This window comes from Phaenicophaeus curvirostris, unplaced genomic scaffold (assembly GCF_032191515.1).
Source record: "Phaenicophaeus curvirostris isolate KB17595 unplaced genomic scaffold, BPBGC_Pcur_1.0 scaffold_84, whole genome shotgun sequence".
NCBI classification, from domain to species: Eukaryota; Metazoa; Chordata; class Aves; order Cuculiformes; family Cuculidae; genus Phaenicophaeus; species Phaenicophaeus curvirostris.
The window spans coordinates 535618-552460 of record NW_027206706.1 but is presented as its reverse complement, the minus strand read 5'-3'; the positions used below and the strand labels follow the sequence as shown (position 1 = coordinate 552460).

At 58.2% G+C, this 16843-nt stretch overlaps 1 protein-coding gene across 1 annotated transcript; it reads right to left on the bottom strand.

Moving 5' to 3' along the window:
• Positions 1-314: 314 nt before the first annotated feature.
• Positions 315-15011, bottom strand: FBXL19 (F-box and leucine rich repeat protein 19). Its single transcript, XM_069882169.1, has 7 exons — positions 14928-15011; positions 14719-14806; positions 12260-12699; positions 10863-11026; positions 5169-5327; positions 4083-4289; positions 315-1939 (listed from the first exon to the last, which is right to left on the bottom strand). Exons 2-7 carry the CDS (start codon positions 14797-14799, stop codon positions 1767-1769), a joined length of 1224 nt encoding a protein of 407 aa, XP_069738270.1. The 5' UTR covers positions 14800-14806; positions 14928-15011; the 3' UTR covers positions 315-1766.
• Positions 15012-16843: the final 1832 nt, after the last annotated feature.

Below are 16843 nucleotides of genomic sequence, written 5' to 3'. Positions count from 1 at the left end.
GCCGTGTCCATATATGGGAGGGGGTGGGGCCAGAGCGGGGCGACCCGGCCCAGGGGCCCTTCCCAGTTCATCCCAGTCCCTCCCAGTTCACCCCAGAGACCCCTCCAGTCCTTCCCAGTGACCCCCAGTCCCTTCCACTTCACCCCAGTGCCCCCTCCAGTCCCTCCCAGTCCTCTCCAGTGCCTTCCAGTCCCTCCCAGTCCCTCCTCCAGTTCATCCCAGTCCTTCCCAGTGCCCCCCACTCCATCCCAGTCCCTCCCAGTGACCCTTCCACATCCCCCCAGTGCTCTCCAGTCCATCCCAGTCCCTCCCAGTTCACCCCCAATCCAATCACCCAATTTCCTCATTACTTTTAATTATAAAAAAAACCCCTCGATCCCCTCCCCCCGCCCCGGGTAGGGGAGGGGCACCTTTGGTCCTTGGGGGGGGGAGGGCTCGGAGGGGGGCGTGGCCAGTCGTGGCCCCGCCCCCAGTCAGTGCATAGAGGGAACGGGGCTCCCAGTTCTCCCAGTATCCATGGGGGGGGTCCCAGTATCCCCAGTCTTGGGGAGCAGGGGGGGTCCCAGTCTCCATGATGGGGCTCCCAGTGCTCCCAGTTGCCTCCGTGGCGTCTCCCAGTCCATCCCAGTCGCCCCTCGGTGTCCCTGAGCAGGAGCCGCTCCTTGGGGAGGCGGAAGGTGGCGTCTCCCAGTGCTCCCAGTGCCCGTGGTGGGTCTCCCAGTCTCTCCCAGTTGCCTCTGCGACCTCTCCCAGTGCTCCCAGTCCATCCCAGTAGCTCCTCGGTGTCCCTGAGCAGGAGCTGCTCCTCAAGGAGGTGGAAGGCGGCATTTGCATGGTTGGTCTCCCAGTGCTCCCAGTGGCCATGGTGGATCTCCCAGTGCTCCCAGTGCCCATGGTGGATCTCCCAGTCCATCCCAGTCTCTCCCAGTCCATCCCAGTTGGTTCTAGGTGTCCCTGAGCAGGAACCGCTCCTCAAGGAGGTGGAAGGCGGCATCTCCGTGGTTGGTCTCCCAGTGCTCCCAGTGCCCATGGTTGATCTCCCAGTGTCCCTGGCGTCTCTCCCAGTCTGTCCCAGTCCACCCCAGTGGGTTCTAGGTGTCTCTGAGCACGAGCCGCTCCTCATGGAGGTGGAAGGCGGCGTCTCTGTGGTTGGTCTCCCAGTGCTCCCAGTGGCCATGGTGGATCTCCCAGTGCTCCCAGTCTCCATGGTGGATCTCCCAGTCCATCCCAGTCTCTCCCAGTCCATCCCAGTGGGTTCTAGGTGTCCCTGAGCAGGAACCGCTCCTCAAGGAGGTGGAAGGCGGCATCTCCGTGGTTGATCTCCCAGTGCTCCCAGTCTCCATGGTTGGTCTCCCAGTGTCCATGGTTGATCTTCCAGTGCTCCCAGTGTCCCTGGCGTCTCTCCCAGTCCGTCCCAGTGGGTCCCAGTGGGTTCTAGGTGTCCCTGAGCAGGAGCCGCTCCTCAGGGAGGTGGAAGGCGGCATCTCCATGGTGGATCTCCCAGTGCTCCCAATCTCCATGGTTGGTCTCCCAGTCTCCATGGTGGATCTCCCAGTGCTCCCAGTCTCTGTGGTGGATCTCCCAGTGCTTCCAGTCTCCGTGGTTGATCTCCCAGTGCTCCCAGTCTCCATGGTAGATCTCCCAGTGTCCCTGGCGGCTCTCCCAGTCTCCATGGTGGATCTCCCAGTCTCCGTGGTGGATCTCCCAGTGTCCCTGGTTGGTCTCCCAGTGTCCCTGGCGTCCCTCCCGGTGGGTCCCGGGGGGCTCTAGGTGTCCCTGAGCAGGAGCCGGTCCTCGGGGAGGCGGAAGGCGCCGGGGCTCTGGCAGACGCGGGCGCAGGCCTCGGGGCTCACCTGGCGGCAGCAGCGCAGGTCGACGCGGCGCAGGACGGGGCAGCGGCCCAGCCCCCGCAGCACCCGGTCCGTCACCCGCGGGCAGCCTGGGGGGACACCGACACCTCCTCAGAGACCCCCACGACCTCCTCGAGCCCCCCACGACCTCCTCGACCCCCCCCAGGACCTCCTCGACACCCCCAGGATCTCCTCGACCCCCCCAGGACCTTCTCAACCACCCCCAGGATCTCCTCAAACCCCCCCAGGATCTTCTCAAACTCCTCCAGGATCTTCTCAACCCCCACCAGGACCTTCTCAACACCCCCAGGATCTTCTCAACCCCCCCAGAACCTTCTCACCCACCCCAGGATCTTCTCAACACCCCCAGGATCTTCTCAAACCCACCCCAGGATCTTCTCGACTCCCCCAGGATCTTCTCAAACCCACCCCAGGACCTTCTCAACCCCCCAAGACCTTCTCAAAGGCCCCCAGGATCTTCTCAACCCCCCCAGGATCTTCTCAACCCCCCCCAAGATCTCCTCAAACCCCCCCAGGATCTTCTCAACCCCCCCAGGACCTTCTCAACCCCCTCAGGACCTTCTCAACCCCACCTGGATCTTCTCAACCCCCCCCCCAGGATCTTCTCAACACCCCCAAGACCTTCTTGATCCCCCCAGGATCTCCTCAACCCCCCCCAAGAACCTTCTCAACCTCCCCAGGATCTCCTCGACCCCCCCCAGATCTTCTCAACCCCCCCAGGATCTTCTCAACCCTCCCCAGGACCTTCTCAAACCCACCCCAGGACCTCCTCAAACCCATCCTGGTGGCCCCAAGCCCCTCAGAACCTTCTCAAGAACCATCCTGGTGACCCCGAGTCCTCCACCGTGTTCTCAAGACCCACCATGAAGTTCTTAAGAACCATCCTGGTGAGCCCAAGCTTGTCACCAAGTTCTCAAGAACCATCATCGCGTTCTCAAGACCCATCACGGTGTCCTCAGACCCATCACCATGTTCTCAAGGTCCATCCCGGTGTCCCTGAGCCTTTCATGAAGTTCTCAAGCCCCCTGAGATGCTCTCAGGGCCCATCGTGGTGCCCCCAAGCCTCATCCTGGAGTCCCCAAGCCCCTCCTGGTGTCCCCAAGCCCCCCGAGATGCCCTCAGGGCCCATCCTGGTGTCCCCGAGTCCTCCAGGATCTTCTCAAGGCCCATCCTGGTGTCCCCAAGCCCCTCATGAAGTCCTCAAGGTCCATCATGATGTTCTCAAGGTCCATCATGGTGTCCCTGAGTCCTCCAGGATCTTCTCAAGGCCCATCCTGGTGTCCCCAAGCCTCATCCTGGTGTCCCCAAGCCCCCCGAGATGCCCTCAGGGCCCCTCCTGGTGTCCCCCAGCCCCCCTTGGTGTCCTCAGGGCCCATCCTGGTGTCCCCAAACCCTCCGAGACGCCCTCAGGGCCCATCCTGGTGTCCCCAAGCCCCCCGAGACGCCCTCAGGGCCCATCCTGGTGTCCCCAAGCCCCCCGAGACGCCCTCAGGGCCCATCCTGGTGTCCCCCAGCCCCCCGAGACGCCCTCGGGGCCCATCCTGGTGTCCCTAAGCCCCTCATAAAGTCCTCAAGGTCCATCATGATGTTCTCAAGGTCCATCATGGTGTCCCCAAGCCTCATCCTGGTGTCCCCAAGCCCCCCGAGATGTCCTCAAGGCCCATCCTGGTGTCCCCAAGCCCCCCGAGACGTCCTCAGGGCCCCTCCTGGTGTCCCCAAGCCCCCCGAGATGCCCTCAAGGCCCATCCTGGTGTCCCCAAGCCCCCCTCAATGTCCTCAGGGCCTCTCCTGGTGTCCCCAAGCCCCCCGAGATGTCCTCAGGGCCCATCCTGGTGTCCCCAAGCCCCCCTCAATGCCCTCAGGACCCATCCTGGTGTCCCCAAACCCCCTGAGACGCCCTCAAGGCCCATCCTGGTGTCCCCAAGCCCCCTGAGACGCCCTCAAGGCCCATCCTGGTGTCCCCAAGCCCCCCGAGATGTCCTCAGGGCCCCTCCTGGTGTCCCCAAGCCCCCCGAGATGCCCTCAGGACCCATCCTGGTGTCCCCAAGCCCCCCGAGATGTCCTCAGGGCCCCTCCTGGTGTCCCCAAGCCCCCCTCAATGTCCTCAGGGCCCATCCTGGTGTCCCCAAGCCCCCCGAGACGCCCTCAGGGCCCCTCCTGGTGTCCCCCCGCCCCCCTGGGTGTCCCCGGGGCCCCTCGTGGTGTCCCCACCTGCGAGGTTGAGCTCGGCCAGGCTGTGCCGCAGGGCGCCGAGGGCGGCCAGGGCCCCGTCCCCGAGGCGGCCGCAGTGGCTCAGGTCCAGGGTGGCCAGTTGGGGGGCCTGCCGGGCCACCAGCCGCAGCGAAGCCTCCGTCACCTCCAGCCCGGCCAGGCGCAGCTCCACCAGGTTGGGCAGCCGCCCGCGGCCCTCGGGGGGGGCTGGGGGGACGGCGGGGGACACGCCTGAGACCCCCGAGTCCCCCCTGAGACCCCCGAGTACCCCCTGAGACCCTCGAGTCCCCCCTGAGACCCTCGAGTCCCACCTGAGACCCCCCTGAGACCTCCAAGTCCCCGCTGAGACCCTCAAGTCCCCCCTGAGACCCCCGAATCCCACTTGAGACCCTCGAGTCCCACCTGAGACCCCCGAGTACCCCCTGAGACCCCCGAGTACCCCCTGAGACCCTCGAGTCCCACCTGAGACCCCCCTGAGACCTCCAAGTCCCCGCTGAGACCCTCAAGTTCCCCCTGAGACCCCCCTGAGACCCTTTGAGTCCCACTTGAGACCCTCAAGATCCACCTAAGACCCCCCTGAGACCCTCAAGTCCCCCCTGAGACCCCCCTGAGACCCTCAAATCCCCCCTGAGACCCTCGAGTCCCCCCTGAGACCCTCAAGATCCACCTGAGACCCCCCTGAGACCCTCAAGTCCACCCTGAGACCCTCAAGATCCACCCGAGACCCCCCTGAGACCCCCCTTAGACCCTCAAGATCCACCTGAGACCCTCAAGTCCCCCCTGAGACCCTCAAATCCCCCCTGAGACCCCCCTGAGCCCCCCAAGTCCCCCCTGAGGCCCTCAAATCCCCCCTGAGACCCCCCAAGTCCCCCCTGAGACCCCCCTGAGGCCCTCAAGTCCCACCTGAGACCCCCCTGAGACCCTCGAATCCCCCCTGAGACCCCCCAAGTCCCCCCTGAGACCCTTTGAGTCCCACTTGAGACCTTCAAGTCCCCCCTGAGACCCCCCTGAGCCCCCCAAGTCCCCCCTGAGGCCCTCAAGTCCCCCCTGAGCCCCCCCTGAGCCCCCCAAGTGCCCCCTCCGTACCGTGGCGGGGGTCCCGCGGCAGGAGCAGCTCCCTCAGGCGGGTGTCGGAGAGCTCGGGCACCCAGCGCAGATCCAGCAGCCGCAGCGAGGCCAGCGGCGCCGAGCCCAGCGCCGACACCGCCCCCCACGAGCACCCGCTCAGCACCAGCTCCCGCAGCCCTGGGGGCACCCGCCGCCTCAGCACCCCGAAACAGCCCCCCCGACACCCCAAAACCCACCCCAAGACCCCCAAACCGGCCCCAAAGCCACTCAAATCCACCCCAAAATCCACTTAATCCACCCCAAAGCCACCCAAAGCCACCCCAAAACCCACCCCAAGACCCCCAAACCGGCCCCAAAGCCACTCAAATCCACCCCAAAACCAACCCCAAACCCCCAAATGAGACCTAAAGGGACCCAAAGCCACCCCAAAATCCACTTCATCCACCCCAAACCAGTCCTAAAGGGACCCAAATCCACTCAAATCCACCCCAAAACCAACCCAAGACCCCCAAATGAGACCTAAAGGGACCCAAAGCCACCCCAAAACCCACTTCATCCACCCCAAAATCCATCCAAACCCCGAAATCCAACCCAAAGCCACCCAAATCCACTCAAATCCACCCCAAAAACTACCCCAAAACCCCTAAACGAGACCTAAAGGGACCCAAATCCACTCAAATCCACCCCAAAATCCACTTAATCCAACCCAAAGCCACCCAAAGCCACCCCAAAACCCACTTAATGCACCCTCAAAGCCACCCAAAGCCACTCAAATCCACCCCAAAACCCACCCGAGACCCCCAAATGAGACCTAAAGGGACCCAAAGCCACCCCAAAATCCACTTCATCCACCTCAAACCAGCCCTAAAGGGACCCAAATCCACTCAAATTCACCCCAAAAACTACCCCAAAACCCCTAAACGAGACCTAAAGGGACCCAAATCCACCCCAAAACCCACTTCATCCACCCCAAAATCCATCCAAACCCCTAAATCCAACCCAAACCCACCCAAATCCACTCAAATCCACCCCAAAACCAACCCCAAACCCCCAAATGAGACCTAAAGGGACCCAAATCCACTCAAATCCACCCCAAAATGCACTTAATCCACTCCAAAGCCACCCAAAGCCACTCAAATCCACCCCAAAACCCACCCAAGACCCCCAAACCAGCCCTCAAGGGACCCAAATCCACTCAAATCCACCCCAAAACCAACCCAAGACCCCCAAATGAGACCTAAAGGGACCCAAAGCCACCCCAAAATCCACTTAATTCACCTCAAAATCCACCCCAAAACCCCTAAACGAGACCTAAAGGGACCCAAATCCACTCAAATCCACCCCAAAACCCACCCCAAGCCCCCAAACCAGCCCTCAAGGGAACCAAAGCCACTCAAATCCAGCCCAAAATTTTGGATTTTGGGGCGATTTGGGTTTTTTAGTGGATTTCAGGCTGGATTTTGGGGCAATTTGGTTTTTTTTAGTGGATTTTGGGCTGGATTTGGGGCAATTTGGGTGGATTTGGGGCTGGATTTTGGGGTTTTGGGTGGATTTTTGGGTGGATTTGGGGTTTTTTGGGTGGATTTTGGGTTTTTTGCTGGATTTTGGGCAGGATTTGGGGGGTTTTGGGTGGATTTTGGGGTTTTGGGTAGATTTCAGGCTGGATTTTGGGATTTTTTAGTGGATTTTGGGCTGGATTTGGGTTGATTTGGGGATTTTTAGTGGATTTTGGGCTGGATTTCGGGCAATCAGGAGCTTTTTAGTGGATTTCGGGCTAGATTTTGGGGCTATTTCGTTTTTTTTAGTGGATTTTGGGGTGGATTTGGGGTTTTGGGGTGAATTTTGGGGTGGATTTTGGGGTTTTTGGTGGATTTTGGGCTGGATTTGTGGTTTTTGGGTGGATTTTGGGCTGGATTTGGGGGCTTTGGGGTGAATTTTGTGCTGATTTTGGGGTTTTTGGGTGGATTTTGGGGTTTTTGCTGGATTTCGGGCTGGATTTTGGGGGTTTTGGGTGGATTTGGGGTTTTTGGGTAGATTTTGGGGTGGATTTTGGGGTTTTTGGTGGATTTTGGGCTGGATTTCGTGGGTTTTGGTGAATTTTGGGGGGGATTTGGGGTTTTTGGGTGGATTTGGGGTTTTTTGGGGGGATTTCAGGCTGGATTTTGGGGGTTTTGGGTGGATTTCAGGCTGGAATTGGGGTTTTTTAGTGGATTTTGGGCTGGATTTGGGGCAATTCGGCGTTTTTTAGTGGATTTTGGGCTGGATTTTCAGGCGATTTGGGGGTTTTGGGTGGATTTCGGGCTGGATTGGGGGTTTTTGGGTGGATTTAGGTGGATTTTGTGGTGGATTTGGCTGGTTTTGGTGGATTTTGGGCTGGATTTGGGGGTTTTGGGTGGATTTTGGTTTTTTTGGGGTGGATTTTAGGGTTTTTGGGTGGATTTCGTGCTGGATTTGGGTTTTTTTGGTGGATTTCGGGCTGGATTTGGGTTTTTTTGGTGGATTTCGGGCTGAATTTTGGGGTTTTTGTGTATTTCGGGCTGGATTTTGTCGTTTTCGGGCTGGATTTTGTGTTTTTTGGTAACTATCGGGCTGGATTTTTAGGTTTTGCTGGATTTTGGGCTGAATTTTGGGTTTTTTGGGGGGATTTTGGGCTGGATTTGGCTGGTTTTGGTGGATTTTGGGCTGGATTTGGGGGTTTTGGGTGGATTTCTGGGTGGATTTTGTGGTTTTGGGTGGATTTCGGGCTGGATTTCGGGTTTTTGGGTGGATTTTGGTCTGGATTTGCATTTTTTTGGTGGATTTCAGGCTGGATTTTGGGTTTTTGAGTGAATTTTGGTCTGGATTTGGGTTTTTTGAGTGAATTTTGGTCTGGATTTGGGTTTTTTGTGTGGATTTTGGGCTGGATTTCAGGGTTTTGGGTGGATTTAGGGCTTGTTTTGGGTTTTTTGGTAGATTTTGGGCTGGATATTATGGGTTTTGGGTGGATTTCGGGCTTGATTTGTGGCTTTTGGATGGATTTGTGGCTGGATTTGGGTTTTTTTGTTGGATTTTGAGCTGGATTTCGGGGTTTTTCGTGGATTTGGGGCTGGATTTTAGGGGTTTTGGGTGGATTTTGGGCTGGATTTGGGGTTTTCGGGTGGATTTGGGGCTGGATTTGGGGTTTTTTAGTGGATTTAGTGCTGGATTTGGGGTGATTGAGGGTTTTGGGGTGGATTTCGGGCTGGATTTGGGGGTTTTGTGTGGATTTTTGTGTGGATTTTGTGGTTTTTGGTGCATTTTGGGCTGGATTTTGTGGGTTTTGGGTGGATTTCGGGCTGGATTTTATGTTTTTTGCTGGATTTCAGGCTGGATTTGGGGTTTTTGGGTGGATTTAGGGCTGGATTTGGGGCATTCTGGGTTTTTTTAGTGGGTTTAGGGCTGGATTTGGGGAGTTTCGGTGTATTTTGGGCTGAATTTGGGGCATTTTAGGTTTTTTTAGTGGATTTCGGGCTGGATTTGGGGCATTTTGGGCTTTTTTAGTGGATTTCAGGCTGGATTTTGGGGGTTTGGGGTGGATTTCAGGCTGGACTTGGGGCGATTTGGGGTTTTTCAGTGGATTTAGGCCTGGATTTGATATTTTTTGCTGGATTTCAGGCTGGATTTGAGCTTTTTGGGTGGATTTTGGGCTGGATTGGGGTTTGTTGGGTGGATTTGGGGCTGGATTGGGGGTTTTTGGGTGGATTTTGGGCTGGATTTGTGGGGTTTGGGTGGATTTCGGGCCGGATTTGATGTTTTTGGGTGGATTTCAGGCTGGATTTGGGGTTTTTGTGTGGATTTCTGGGTGGATTTTGGGGGTGTTGGGTGGATTTTGGGTTGGATTTGTGGCATTTTGGTTTTTTTTAGTGGATTTCGGGCTGGATTTGGGGCATTTTGGGGATTTTTAGTGGATTTCGGGCTGAATTTGTGGGTTTTGGGTGGATTTCGGGCTGGATTTGGGGCATTTTGGGTTTTTTTAGTGGATTTCGGGCTGGATTTTGGGGGTTTTGGGTGGATTTCAGGCTGGATTTGGGGCGATTTGGGGGTTTTTGGTGGATTTAGGGCTGGATTTGGGGCGATTTGGGGTTTTTCAGTGGATTTAGGCCTGGATTTGATGTTTTTTGCTGGATTTCAGGCTGGATTTGAGCTTTCTGGGTGGATTTTGGGCTGGATTGGGGGTTTTTGGGTGGATTTGGGGCTGGATTGGAGGTTTTTGGGTGGATTTTTGGCTGGATTTGTGGGGTTTGGGTGGATTTCGGGCCGGATTTGATGTTTTTGGGTGGATTTCAGGCTGGATTTGGGGGTTTTGTGTGGATTTCTGGGTGGATTTGGGGGGGGTTGGGTGGATTTTGGGTTGGATTTGTGGCATTTTGGTTTTTTTTAGTGGATTTCGGGCTGGATTTGGGGCATTTTGGGGATTTTTAGTGGATTTTGGGCTGAATTTGTGGGTTTTGGGTGGATTTCGGGCTGGATTTGGGGCATTTTGGGCTTTTTTAGTGGATTTCGGGCTGGATTTGGGGCATTTTGGGTTTTTTTAGTGGATTTCGGGCTGGATTTTGGGGGTTTTGGGTGGATTTCAGGCTGGATTTGGGGCGATTTGGGTTTTTTTGGTGGATTTAGGGCTGGATTTGGGGCGATTTGGGGTTTTTCAGTGGATTTCGGGCTGGATTTGATATTTTTTGCTGGATTTCAGGCTGGATTTGAGCTTTCTGGGTGGATTTTGGGCTGGATTTGCGGGTTTGGGTGGATTTCGGGCTGGATCTTGTGTTTTTTGCTGGATTTTGGGCTGGCTTTGACGGTTTTGGGTGGATTTCAGACTGGATTTTGGGGTTTTGGGTAGACTTCTGGGTGGATTTGTGGGTTTTGGTGGATTTCGGGGTGGATTTGGGGTTTTAGGGTGGATTATGGGCTGGATTTTGGGGTAGATTTAGTGGTTTTGGGTGGATTTAGCGTGGATTTATGGCTGGATTTGGGGCGATTTGGGTTTTTTGGTGAATTTTGTGCTAGATTTGGGGCAATTTTGGTTTTTTTTAGTGGATTTTGGGCTGGATTTGGGGCAATTTGGGGTTTGTTAGTGGATTTAGGGCTGGATTGAGGGTTTTTGGGTGGATTTAGGGCTGGATTTGGGGCGATTTGGTTTTTTTTAGTAGATTTAGGGCTGGATTTGGGTTTTTTTAGTGGATGTAAGGCTGAATTTTGGGTTTTTTAGTGGATTTAGGGCTGGATTTGGGGCGATTTGGGTTTTTTTGTGGATTTCGGGCTGGATTTGGGGCAATTTGGGGTTTTTTTAGTGGATTTCGGGCTGGATTTGGGGCATTTGGGGTTTTTTTTAGTGGATTTCGGGCTGGATTTGGGGCAATTTGGGGATTTTTTTGTGGATTTAGGGCTGGATTGGGGGCGATTTGGGGTTTGTTAGTGGATTTCGGGCTGGATTTGGGGCAATTTGGGTTTTTTTAGTGGATTTCGGGCTGGATTTGGGGCGAGTTGGGGTTTGTTAGTGGATTTCGGGCTGGATTTGGGGCAATTTGGGTTTTTTTAGTGGATTTCGGGCTGGATTTGGGGCGAGTTGGGGTTTGTTAGTGGATTTCGGGCTGGATTTGGGTTTTTTTTGTGGCTTTCGGGGTGGATGTTGTGGTTTTTTTTCTGGATTCGGGGGTTGGGGGGCGGGTTCCTCGGCTTTTCGGGGGCCCCTCTGACCGTGCAGGCGGGCGACGAGCCACGAGAGCTGCTTGCGGGAGACGCGGGTCCAGCTGAGGTCCAGGGCGAGGGGCTGGCGCCGCACGAGCCCGCTCAGCATCGGGGGCGTGATGGGCGCCCGCCCGCTCAGGTCCACGCGCGGCCACAGCCGCCGGTCGCAGCACCTGCCCCCCAGTACCGCACCAGTAACACACCAGTAACACACCAGTAACACACCAGTAACGCCCCCGCGCCATCCCAGGAGCACCCAGCCCCCTCCCAGGGCTCCCAGTAGCACTAGCCCCCCTCCCAGTATCTCTAGGACCCAGCCCAGTGCTCCCAGTAACACCCCGGTACCCTCCCAGTGCCCCCAGTGCTCCCAGTGCCCTCCCAGTGCCCTCCCAGTCCCATCCCAGTGCCTCCCAGTCCCCTCCCAGTGCCTCCCACTGCTCCCAGTCCCCCCCTTAAGCGCCACTACCAGCACCAAAGAGCCTCTCCCTCCCCTCCCAGTGCCTCCCAGTGCCCTCCCAGTCCCTCCCAGTCCCATCCCAGTCCCCTCCCAGTGCTCCCAGTCCCCTCCCAGTCCCTCCCAGTCCCATCCCAGTGCTCCCACTCCCATCCCAGTGCCCTCCCAGTGCCTCCCAGTGCCTCCCAGTCCCTCCCAGTCCCCCCCAGTCCCTCCCAGTCCCCTCCCAGTGCTCCCAGTCCCCTCCCAGTCCCTCCCACTCCCATCCCAGTCCCCTCCCAGTGCCTCCCAGTCCTGTTCCAGTGCCTCCCAGTTCCTCCCAGTGCCCTCCCAGTCCCTCTCAGTCCCCTCCCAGTGCTCCCAGTCCCCTCCCAGTGCTCCCAGTCCCCTCCCAGTGCTCCCAGTCCCATCCCATTGCCTCCCAATCCCATCATAGTGCCTCCCAGTGCCCCGAGTCCTATCCCAGTCCCTCCCAGTCCCCTCCCAGTCCCCTCCCAGTCCCTCCCAGTCCCTCCCAGTCCCCTCCCAGTCCCTCCCAGTCCCTCCCAGTGCTCCCAGTCCCCTCCCAGTGCCTCCCAGTGCTCTCAATCCCCTCCCAGTCCCTCCCAGTCCCCCCCAGTCCCTCCCAGTCCCCTCCCAGTCCCTCCCAGCCCCCTCCCAGTCCCTCCCAATCCCCTCCCAGTCCCTCCCAGTCCCTCCCAGTCCCCCCCAGTCCCTCCCAGTCCCTCCCAGTCCCTCCAATCCCCTCCCAGTCCCCCCCAGCCCCCTCCCAGTCCCCCCCAGTCCCCCCCAGTCCCTCCCAGTCCCTCCCAGTCCCTCCCAGTCCCCTCCCAGTCCCTCCCAGTCCCCTCCCAGTCCCTCCCATCCACTCCCAGTCCCTCCCAGTCCCTCCCAGTCCCTCCCAGTCCCCCCCAGTCCCCCCCAGCCCCCCCCGGCCCCCCCCGGCCCCCACCAGCGGCTCCAGGTGCGGCAGACGCTCATGCAGAGGCAGAGCTCGCGGGGCGAGAGGTGGCGGAAGACGCGGAGCCAGGCGTCGCGGGGGAGGGCGTGGGCGGCGCCGCAGGCCAGGGGCAGCCGCTCGGGGTCCGGCGAGGCCGGGGGCGGCCGCACCTCGTGCCGTTCCAGCCGCTCGCCGGCCCGCCCGGGCCCCAGCGGCCACGGCACGCGAGCCACCGCCCCGCTGCCGGAAGCTTCCGCAACGCGAGGAGAAGACGAGACGCAAGAAATGGCGGCGTCGGAGTCGTCGTCATCGGCGGCGTCATCCGGAGCCGGAGGGGAACCCCCCGAGTCGGAGCCGGAGCTGGAGCTGGAGCTGGAGGGAGGCGGGAGGCGCTCCAGCAGGCGGCACATCTGGCGGAAGCGCTCCAGGCGGGCCCGGCGGCACGAGAGGACCTGCGGGAGGACACCGAGGACGGGCTGGAGGACTTTACGGGGGTGAGGGACACCTCAAAGAGGTTCTGGAGAACTTTATGGGGGTGAGGGACACCTCAAAGAGGTTCTGGAGAACTTTGTGGGGGTGAGGGACACCTCAAAGAGGTTCTGGAGAACTTTGTGGGGGTGAGGGACACCTCAAAAAGGCTCTGGAGAACTTTATGGGGGTGAGGGACACCTCAAAGAGGTTCTGGAGAACTTTGTGGGGGTGAGGGACACCTCAAAGAGGTTCTGGAGAACTTTGTGGGGGTGAGGGACACCTCAAAGAGGTTCTGGAGAACTTTATGGGGGTGAAAGACGCCTCAAGAAGGTTCTGGAGAACTTTATGGGGGTGAGGGACACCTCAAAGAGGTTCTGGAGAACTTTAAAGGGGGTGAAGGACGCCTCAAGAAGGTTCTGGAGAACTTTATGGGGGTGAGGGACACCTCAAAGAGGTTCTGGAGAAATTGAGAGAACATTGAAGGTGTGAGGAACACCTCAAAGAGGTTCTTGAGAACTTTAAAGGGGTGAGGGACACCTCAAAGAGGTTCTGGAGGGCTTTATGGGGGTGAGGGACACCTCAAAGAGGTTCTTGAGGACTTTATGGGGGTGAGGGACACCTCAAAGAGGTTCTGGAGAACTTTATGGGGCTGAGGGACACCTCAAAGAGGTTCTGGAGAACTTTAAAGGGGGTGAAGGACGCCTCAAGAAGGCTCTGGAGAACTTTATGGGGGTGAGGAACACCTCAAAAAGGTTCTGGAAAAATTGAGAGAACATTGAAGGTGTGAGGAACACCTCAAAGAGGTTCTTGAGAACTTTAAAGGGGTGAGGGACACCTCAAAGAGGTTCTTGAGGACTTTATGGCGGTGAGGGACACATCAAAGAGGTTCTGGAAAACTTGAAAAAAGATTATGGGTTTGAAGGACAACTCAACGAGGTTCTTGAGAACTTTATGGGGGTGAGGGACACCTCAAAGAGGTTCTGGAGAGCTTCATGGGGGTGAGGGACACATCAAAGAGGTTCTGGAGAGCTTAAGAGAAGATTATGGGTCTGAAGGACACTTCAAAGAGGTTCTTGAGGACTTTATGGGGGTGAGGGACACCTCAAAGAGGTTCTTGAGAGCTTTATGGGGGTGAGGGACACATCAAAGATGTTCTGGAGAGCTTAAGAGAGGATTATGGGTCTGAAGGACACTTCAAAGAGGTTCTTGAGGACTTTACGGGGCTGAGGGACACCTCAAAGAGGTTCTCGAGGGCTTTATGCGGGTGAGCGACACCTCAAAGAGGTTCTAGAGAACTTGAGAGAAGATTATGGGTTTGAAAAACACCTCAAAGCGGTTCTTGAAAACTTTATGGGGGTGAGAGACACTTCAAAGAGGTTCTGGAGAACTTGAAAGAAGATTATGGGTTTGAAGAACACCTCAAAGTAGTTCTTGAGAACTTTATGGGGGTGAGCGACACCTCAAATAGGTTCTTGAGGACTTTACGGGGGTGAGGGACACCTCAAAGACGTTCTTGAGGCCTTTAGGGGGGTGAGGGACACCTCAAAGAGGTTCTTGAGAACTTTAAAGGGGGTGAAGGACGCCTCAAGAAGGTTCTGGAGAACTTTACGGGGGTGAGGGACACCTCAAAAAGGTTCTTGAGAACTTTATGGGGGTGAGGGACACCTCAAAGAGGTTCTCAAGGGCTTTATGGGTGTGAGAGACACCTCAAAGAGGTTCTTGAGGACTTTATGGGGGTAAGAACCACTTCAAGAAGGTTCTGGAAGGTTTGAGAGAAGATTTAAGGTGCGAGAAGCCCCTCAAGGAGGTTCTTGAGAACATTCGAAGAACATTCTGGGTGCGGGAAACACCTCGAAAAGGTCCTAGAGAACATGGAGATAGGGAATGAGGGGGGTCCCAGGGGGTTTTGGGGGGTCCCAGGGGGTTTTGGGGGGTCAAAGGGGGTTTGGGGGGGTCACAGGGGGTTGGGGGAGGTCCCAGGGGGTTTGGGGGGGTCTCACCTCGGGGTCGGGGGGGGCCGGGGTCAGGGGGGGGCCCCCCGGGGGGCTGCGATTCGGGGGTCGCCCCCCACGGAGCCGCATCCGAAACCTGGAGGGGAGGCGGGGGGGGACACACAGGTAAATATTGGGGACCCCCCCCCAAAATTGAAAGGGGGGGGGAAATGGGGGGGGAGGGGGAAAGAAGGAAATTTGGGGTCCCCCCCCGTCACCTTTTTGGGGTCGGGGTCCCTCTTGCGTTTCGGGGGGGCCCCGTCGGGGGGGGCGGCGCCCCCCGCTTTGCGTTTTTGGGGGGGCTCGTCCGTCCCCTGCCAGCCCCCCCCGGGGTCCTGGGGAGAAAGGGGAAAGGGGGGGGGGGGGACCCCAAAAAAAATAGGGTCAGGACCCCCCCCAAGATCCTCAAGAGCCCCCCCAAACCCCTCTAGCTCCCCCCAAGACACCCTAAAATCCTCCAGGACCCCCCAAACACCCCCAGGACCCCCCCAAACCCCCTCTAGACCCCCCCAAACCCCCCCAGGACCCCCCCAAACCCCCTCTAGACCCCCCCAAACACCCCCAGGACCCCCCCAAACCCCCTCTAGACCCCCCCAAACACCCCCAGGACCCCCCAAACCCCCTCTAGACCCCCCCAAACCCCCCCAGGACCCCCCAAACCCCCTCTAGACCCCCCCAAACACCCCCAGGACCCCCCAAACCCCCTCTAGACCCCCCCAAACCCCCCCAGGACCCCCCAAACCCCCTCTAGACCCCCCCAAACACCCCCAGGACCCCCCAAAACCCCCACCTGGCGGCACTTGGGGCACTCCCAGCAGTTGGGGATCTCGGGGTTGATCAGCGACTCCGCGCGCCCCATCTTTTTTTGGGGGTGGGAAAAGAAATTGGGGTCCCCTCTGCACCCCCCCCCCAAGCTGGGGAGGGGGTCCCCGAAATCCTAGGGGGAACCCCAAAATGGGGGGGGGGGGGAAGAAACTTCCATTTTGGGACAAATTGTCTCATTTTAAAGAGAATTTGCTCATTTTAGGGGGATTTTGGGGGTCCAAGGAGGGATTTTTGGGGTTCACGGGGGTGGGGAAAGGGGGGGCCCCCCAAAAATGGGGTCTTCACAGTTGGGGGGTCCCCAAAATGAGACAAAATCCCCCATTTTGGGGTGAATTCAACCATTTTAATGAGAATTTAGTAAATTTAAGGAGGATTTGATTATTTTGGGAGGGATTTTTGGGGTCCAGGGAGGGGTTTTTGGGGTTCACGGGGGTGGGGAAAGTGAGGGCCCCCCAAAAATGGGGTCTTCACAGTGGGGGGGGTCCCCAAAACTGAGAAAAGGGTCCCCGTATGGGGCAGAATCCTCCATTTTGAGGAGAATTGAGACGTTTTAATGAAGATTTTCTCGTTTTGGGGGGGATTTTGGGGGTTCACAGGGTGGGGAAAAGGGGGGGCCCCCCAAAACGGGGGGCTGAGCCCCACCTGGAGGCAGCGGGGGTGCACGATCTCCCCGCAGAGGGCACATTCCATCAGGGAGAGCTGGAATCGCTCCTCGGGCCCCTCGGCCGCCTCCTCGCGTCCGGCCTCCCCGCAGGCGGCGCACACGGCCGTGTGCGGCAGGACGGGCTGGGGGGGACCCCGAAATTGAGAGAGGGGGACCCCAAAAGTGAGAGGGGGGACCCCGAAGTTAAGGGGGGGACCCCAAAGTTGAGAGCGGGGACCCCAAAGTTGAGGAGGGGGGGCTAAAACACACACGGAGCCGCAGAACTATCTCAGGGAACCCCTCCCAGGGCAACAAAAGCAGCCCGGGGACCCCAAAAAGCAGCCCGGGCACCCCAAAACCAGCCCGGGGACCCCCGAAATCAGCCCGGGGACCCCTAAAGGCTCTCAAGGACCCCCTTAACCACCCCAGGGATCCCCAAAACCACCCTAGGGATCCCCTAAATCACCTCAAGGATCCCCCAAACCACCTCAATGACCCCCCAAGGTCCTCCAAACCACCCCAGGGACCCCAAAACCACCCCAGGGACCCCAAAACCACCTCAGGGACCCCCCGAAACCACCCCGGGGACACCAAAGCCACCCCAGGGACGCCCAAAGGCCCCCAGGGACCCCCCCAAACCACCCCAGGGACTCCCCCAAACCACCC